The 8,016-nt window shown below is 39.8% G+C and overlaps 1 protein-coding gene across 1 annotated transcript in view; it reads right to left on the bottom strand.

The window, feature by feature from the left end:
• Positions 1–8,016, bottom strand: part of LOC108578830 (liprin-beta-2) — a 57,605-nt gene that overhangs the window by 4,278 nt on the left and 45,311 nt on the right. Inside the window, 7 exon segments of the mRNA XM_017942236.1 lie at positions 7–33; positions 1,548–1,737; positions 4,922–5,066; positions 5,353–5,476; positions 5,564–5,911; positions 6,279–6,546; positions 7,061–7,277. Of these exon segments, the coding sequence (XP_017797725.1) occupies positions 7–33; positions 1,548–1,737; positions 4,922–5,066; positions 5,353–5,476; positions 5,564–5,911; positions 6,279–6,546; positions 7,061–7,277 (1,319 nt within the window).

The following is an 8,016-nucleotide window of genomic DNA, read 5'->3' as shown; positions in this document are numbered from 1 at the left end:
CCGAACCTTTTTCAAGTAAAGAAGACTGCAGGTCTGCGACGATCCACAGGATGCAGGGACAATGATTAACGTTAGGTTGAGCACATAGCTCACAGCTTTTAACCCTTATCGTGTTAGATATTTTTTTTTTTTTTCGGTCACATTGTAGCTATAGATTTTCGTTTAGTTTTCTGCATCGTTCCCCATCGTTTTCGTTAGGTAGTCGTTAATCCTTGAGATTCATGTGGAAGAACGACTAAAAATTTGAACGCAACTAGTGTTTTCTCCGGTTTTCTCCATTTTATCGATGAGAGCGCTTCATGATTGCTGAAGTGGACGGGGAGGCCAATAATGAATGTAACAAAGCTTCAATAATGATAGTAATAATGTTCAATTTTTTTTTTTTAATCACGGGGTATTTAAATGTATCATACCTGTTGCATCTATATCTACAAAGTGTACGCTACTTTCTCGATAAGGATTAAACTTATTTAGGAGAGATTTGTTAAGAGGGGAAATCGTTATCTGGTGGTATATGTATTATTGCGCGAGCGTCCTTACCTAAGCGATGCCATGCAATCGTGCCAATGAGAAATCAAGTAAATAAAGAGAGTCAATATATATGTATATATATATATACTAAACGAAACGTAACGAGAAATAAAACGTGAGTTTAGAGAATGTGCACGAAGATTTTTAACGAGTGATTCGCTCGAATGTATCTTTCTCTGGAGTAAGTTCAATTTGTTGAATTGTTAATTCGTGATTAGTTTTGCGTTGGAAAGAAAAAAAATATGTCAATTCGAGTGATCACTGTGAATGATCTTTTTACGCATGACTATGTAACAATGATTTGTCAATGATGGCTTTCTATGTTATCTTTTTGTTCCTCGCTAAAAAAATGTATTTCCTTCTATGTATGTAGGTACAATGATTTCATTAGGTATGTTAGAATGTTTTACGGAATGTTACGTGAGAAGAAAGTCATCCATGACTGGTAACCATAGCAACTACGATATCCTTCCACGCAGATCGCTCCTTCTTGGGTTTGTTTACTTCTGACGATTATGTAACAACGCTGTGATGCGCAACAAGTGGTGTAATACCGCATGGTACCTTACAGAACAACGTTAAAATTATCTAAACTTTGAACGTTAAACACTCTGAAAATCCCAACGTTATCTGACTAAAATCGATACTGTACGAAACTAGAAACCTTCCCCTTTAAAATGATCTTTGTTTCGTCTCGATCTAACTTCCGGTTGCCGAGATATCGTCGTTCGAAGAGAATCGTATTTTACAACGTCTCGCTCACGCGCACTCGGTTACGTCACTGTCCTGTCGCAAGCAACGCGAGCACGTGGATGGTGGTCAGTGACGTTTCATTTTTCTCACAAGTCATTGAACGTTTTAAATACCGAGAGGATAAGGAGCGATCTGCCAAGATTGTGTATCGTGGCCTGCACCAGCTCGAGGAGGAATACGGACAAGATACGATAAAAATACCACCGAGTTCCCGGTGCAGTCGTGAATGGACCAGGTGTCTTTGAATCTATACGGTACGTTACCCTGAGGCTGGATCTGCGTCTATCAACCGTTCCAGAATGATTGGCAGTCATGTGGAGGGCCGAGAGGGAGCTCTGGTGGTGTTGAAGGTGCAGCGCTCTGCTTCCTCGACCGAGGCTACCGCCTGTGCTCACTGTGCTCATCGGACGACTCCCGCCGGTGCTGTTCCTCGGGACCACCTCCAGCTGACTTCTACGCACACGCACACCACGCTTCATGCACGCCTTTCTGCGACGCACGCATTCCTCAACCGCTTATATGCGCACACCTTGGTGACACCGCGGACACACACACGTTCGGCACGTTTTGCAGCGAACCTCTCTCCCAATTTTTTTTAATTTAGACATGTTTTTGCTATTTTCTCGGTGATTATCGAACGGGCGTGAAGCTATATATTTAAGGTGAATTCTTTGGGGAAGTGTATCGGGGATCGTTTCACTATTCTACTGAATGGCGCAGATAATGAACGTGCGACACCCGGTAGAATTTTTGGTTTGCATAGTGCTACTGATGGGACAGATTTCTGAGACATAGGAGTTTCATTTGTTGGTAAAGAAGTTCTCGTACTTGTTAACCCTCGCACGGCGGTGCCTGGGTCTGTTCTGACCAGAAGTCACTTGTTTATGTTTAAGAAATTCATAAAATAAATATCGATAACAATAAGAATCATCCGCCTTCCGAAATTAAATGCGTGAATGGGGATTTGGAATTTGAATGGTGCAAAAAGGGTCGAGGTACAATTCAGGTGCACGTGAAGTTATTCTGGTCTTGGCACACAAAATATGTGATTGATAATAGGTATTTGGCAATTGAACAGTGGCTCGCTGCAAGTGCTCGACAATAGAACGAGATATATATATGTATCATAATGAATATCTAGTTACAACATAAATATACATACACAAGCATTTTGTGCACCATCGATATAGAAGAATATATGTTTACTGGAGTACGCGCAGGGTCGTTCACAATGGAACGACCGAGGCGCGTCGAAGAGAAGGTTGGTCAGTCGATTGGAATAAAACACCGAACAGTAAAAAATGTAAATATCAAAGTTTGCAAATCAGAAAAAGATTAAAGGAACCATAATGCATTACTGGTGTAATCCATGATTACAAATTCCTCGATAAATTTATCTCACTTCAATCTTCAATTTCTTTCCACTTAAACAAAAAAAAAAAAGAACGAGAACTGAAGTTAGAACTCGTCCTTTTCACCAAAGAACGATTACAAAGAATATAACTTCTTTAAACAATTTCCTCTTTCAACGGTGTTAAACAGAAAATAAACGTATCGGTATAATTTTAACAAAGATCAGATTATCGAATCAAATTTAATAGCATACAGCAGCTTCCATTGTACGAGTATTAAATACTAGACACGGATTACACCAGAATTACTAATATTAACGTGTGCTGTACATAGCGCAGTGCAGTGCAGGCAGCAGCTGTGGGCTACGGCTCAGCTATGAGAGACATTACCGATGGATCCGCGATCGAGTGGACTGCAGACCCAGCGAATCGCTGCGGTGCCGAGTACAATGTTATCGATAATCATAATCATAATAATAATAATATTTTCCATCGAGTATACTGCATGTTTGTATATGTACATTATGTCGAGATTGTACTGTACTGTATATACGTGTGTGTATTCCCGATATATCCAAGTATGGCGTGTGTATTACGGGATGAGTACTTACATACTAACAGGCCAGTTCAAACGATCTCGACTCTTCGTTATTTTAACAGGCTATAATCCACCAAGTGAATCGAAATTGCTTGAACTGGCGTGCACATTTACCTCTTTATAGCTCTTTTCTCTTTATCTTATCGTGTGTGTGTTTTCACCATCGTAATGTCAGTGCTCGTCTCCGTATTTTGGATTCCCTAAGGTCTTTATGATATGTATGATGTCCGAATATGTCAGTCTGTCGAAATGACTCGTTACCATACCTTATTACTCTCTAGGCTATGCAGGACACTTCCAGAAACTAGGACAAAAGATTCTATTCTAATTTTTGGAATTACCCTGTTTTGCGCGCGAGTAAGTCGAATTTCGTTCCATAAAGTTTCCCAATATATATTTCAGCGGTAGAACGGCAATCTTAATTCTACTTTTTTTTTTTTCTTTCTCTCTGCACGATCGAATTTGTTCGAATTCTCGATTATTTACAAAATTTCCGTTCGACAGTGATTTATATATGCTTTTATCCGATAAAAAAGAATGCTTCAACGGAAGCGTGAATTATTTTGATGTCGATCCTATTTAGTAATATCTGTGCGAATTACTTCTTTTTTTTCGTTTTAAGCTCGCCCGTTTCGTTTCACTATTTACAATCATCCTCGAGAGATCTGAGAGATATTATATTATACGGTTTGAACTGTAACACGCGAACGATCAACGAATCATGACTTCGTTTACGAAAGACTAAAAAGTAGAAACCCTGAAAAAGTGAGGCCTATCAAGTTTACTTCGTAATAATAATTAGTAACAACGCTTTTTTTTTAAAGCTAACATTAGTCTGCAAATGCGTATCGTTGAACGTTATAACTCGCGAAGGTTTTCTAACTGGTAAAATTTTAGAACGAACGTTCACAAGCCCCCTTCTTTTTTTTCTTCTTCTGATCGTCAATATGCGTACAAACGTGTGTGACGTGAACTCTTCCGTGTAGAATAATTGACAATATTTCAGCGATAATTCCTAAAAGTAGCTTTTTTAAATAGAACACGGTTAGAAAACGATTTTTCTTTTCTTTCTCGTTACCGTTCGATCGATGCGTGTCTCGCCTACCAAGCGATATTTTCCCTAAAATATACTGATAAGCCGTGATACTAATCGGTCAAAGATCGTCTGCATTTGGGTCGTTCGATCCACCGTGGAACAATTTTTGCTCGAGTATTTTCAAAAAGAGAGAGCACCGCAGCAGCATCTCAAAAATTTCTCTACGCGAATCTCGTTCTATAATTGATATATTTGAATTTCCACTGCCAAAAAGAATCTTCAATGGATTATTATATCTGTCAGAGAAATTACCGGCAGTGAGGTTCTTTATTATTATTAGTACTTTTTTCTCTTTTCATCGTAAAGATTAACATGTTCCGTGTCGATAATTTTTCTAAGTAGATTTCTTTTTTACTTTCGTTTCGAAGCTCTTCGAAAATTCATAGTTTTTTCTTCACGGAACGTATTAATGCTATACAGAATACTTCCTTTCGAGCTATAAAAGTTAACTGAAATGAGAGAGAGCTCGAAGACGAATGATGAAATCGTGTTTGTCGAACGTCGATCTCGTTGAATTGAACGAGGAACGACGTTTATGTCGATTAGTGAGCGTTGTCCAATGTCGCCTCTGGATGATAGTAGACTGAGTACCTTGCTGGAACGACGAGTGCTTCCAGTTCGGCGGTGAGGTGCCGTCTGATCATGTGCTTCGCTGGAGGTATACCCAGGGCTGTGGCCATAGTGTCGCCGGTGAAGGATGGCTCTAGCACGACGAGAGCGCCATGCACACCTGAATCTGTATTATAAATGAAATATGGCATTTTTAACTGGGAAATTTTATTGAGACATAGAAAAAGTATTGGTATTGTTATTTACTCGATGATACATTTAATATTACAAATATAAATGATTTATTATTAATGTGCTGAAATAAAATATTTGTGTGATTTTTATTTATTCAAGATTATCTCCTCCTACAATTTTTATTGTAAATTTAATTTAGTTATGTATGAGTTTATATAAAATTGGATTTTCTTCTTGTTCTAGTAAAAGATATAAAAATTGGTTTTCAGCTTGAATACCTTTCAAATTCTCAGCATATTCAGTCAGATCGATGTTCCTCGCCCACCGAATGAACCTCTGATTCGTCCAAACTAAAGGATCCGTGTCCACTTGCTCGCACTGGTGTCTTCTAACAGCAAGTGCCTGTTGTGACGATAGAATTGATAATGTAATAAAAAGAAAAAAAATTGCTATTCTTGAGTTTCCACTTGAATCTTCTTGTTTTTTTACCTGACGATCGTAGTTCAACATTCGCAGAAGATGAATACCATGCACGATGCTAGCTTGATGGAACTTCCTGGTGACACCAAGCAGCTTCTCCAGTTCCTTCTTGCTTAAATGATCGAGCATCCGTGCGTCTACCATATTAGTGGCGAAACTTTCGGAATATTGCGCGAGTCCAAGGTCAGGCAACCATTCTGAACTGACCCAAGTGTGACCTAGTTGAGCAATGCAAGGATATCGAACGCGACTTGGATGTCGATGCTCCTCGATGGCTAGACACAGCTTCTTCCGGTGAAGAGGGTGTGTCACTCCCAGTCCTGCTTCCAATTCTGCGTCGCTTAGCTCTAGCAACACCTGACCAACAATTGCTACGTTAAAATTGGAATTTTCTCAAATCTAGAAATCTCTTCAATTACAACTGAGTGTAGATCTCGAGAATATAGATCTCGAGAGTATGGATCTCGAGAGTATAGATTTCAGAAATATAGATCTCAGAAATATAGATCTCGAGAGTATAGATCTCCGAAATATAGATCTCGAGAGTATAGATCTCAGAAATATAGATCTCAAGAATATAGATCTCAGGAGTTGAAGACCTCAAGAAACTCTAGATCTAAGTTTCCAGCTAAACTAACTGATTCCTAATTTATGTATCACACTCTTGCTGTTCGTACAATAAAAATTGTTAAAAAAAATGGAAAGGTCTGTTTGAGTGATTCACCTTTCCAGATTTCACATTTTCAGCGCATCGTGGACCATACTGAGGCATTCCAAGGGCAACTTCTAACCATGCCAGCACAGTAGGTGCTCTCCATCGTTCCATAGGCACGGATGCGGCTTCTCTAAGCAAACGAAGCTTCTCAGCGTAGCCTTCTTCCGTCAGTGGAGACCATGACCTATAGGGATCGAAGCCATCCGAGCCCTCGTTACTTCCGCTCCCGCCGCTCGAGTTGTTCGCCGGCTTTCGATGTCGCGTACGTGCGAACACTCTGAAAATCGACGTGAGGAAACTGTCTTTCAGCTAAGAAGATGCTAGACACTTCTGTGGAAGCACTAAGGTTCCAAATAATCCAACAATTATTTCGTTACTCTGTCGTCACCAATGACAGACACGTAGCGCGTTAAAAAATTTGTGAAGATCTACAATAACAGTTGGAAATTTAAAAAAATGACTTCGTCAAGAATCGGGTAAGGCTTCTAAGAAAGTTCGCTCCAAATTCTAACAAAATTCGTCAATTAACATCTCGAGATCACCCTTGAAACTCAATTAATCCCAAAATAAAAAATATCGAAATTTCTCATTTCTCTCGACTAAAAAATCTAACCTTACCCATTTAAACCCTAAAATCAACAACCACTTAACAAAATTAATTTCAAAATTAAAAATAGGATCGAAAATTCTCATTCTTACCGACTAAAAAATTCAACCTAAACCCTAAAATCGAAAACCACTTGGAACAACGTTCCTCAACGTAGTCTTAGAAACTTAAACGAAATCCTCACCTAGAAATAGAGCCCCAAGTGCCTCCACGGGTTGCGGAGGAGCGCGAGTGCGCGGCAGGTGCTGCGACAGGTGTGTTCTGCTTATTTCTTCTCGGCTCAGATTCCAACGGGCTCGACAACTGTTCCACCGATCTTGATAGCGAGGAATTGTCCATGGACCTGGAGAACGCGTTCAGCGGCGACAACGTCGGGCTGCAATCCTTCGGCGTGGTAGCCGCTAAAAAAAACAAACCACCACCAACGATACCATAAATAAAAGAAATCCCGAGAAAAAAGAAAAAATCCCCCAAAATTAACAAACTTCCTTTTTCCTTCGTGATCTCTAGACAAGCCTCCTTTCTCCATCTCCTGTTAAACCATTTCCTCCAACAATATACTCTCGACGAACATTCGATGCAACATAAAGAACACACAGCGATACTCTGTTCACGATACTTCGAACTTTCCAAGATGGCCGCGTCGTTTCACATTTTAGGTTATACGCCGTTAGTAGGGAACAGTTGCTCTCTAATCACCGCTATTCGTATACAAAAGGCGAAACTTTCGTTGGAAAAGTTTCAGCCTGGGGAAAGAACCAGGCTGAGAATTTTCATTTTAACTCGTCGAGATCGTTCAAAGTAGCAATATAATACACACAGTTTTTTCAAATAATAATAATACATTGCTCGTGTAGACAAACATCGGTTTGGACGTGATAAAAATCGTTCTGGCTGTTGGTTAACCACGTGCACGCGCATGCATCGGTCATACAACAGACAATTAGCGGATTGTCACCGGCGAAACCATCGCATAATGGACCTTTAATATTAATCACCGGTTGTCACGATGAATAAACGATTCCCACGATCAACATTCACCGATTGTTCACAAAAGCCAACCACCTGATCAAAGGAAACACAGCTTTACACACACACAGAAAATACACACGCACACAGAGGATCAATTACCGAAAATGA

This window comes from Habropoda laboriosa, unplaced genomic scaffold, assembly GCF_001263275.1.
Source record: "Habropoda laboriosa isolate 0110345459 unplaced genomic scaffold, ASM126327v1 scaffold62, whole genome shotgun sequence".
NCBI classification, from domain to species: Eukaryota; Metazoa; Arthropoda; class Insecta; order Hymenoptera; family Apidae; genus Habropoda; species Habropoda laboriosa.
The sequence above is the reverse complement of the archived record's forward strand: the minus strand, read 5'-3'. Positions and strand labels throughout refer to the sequence as shown.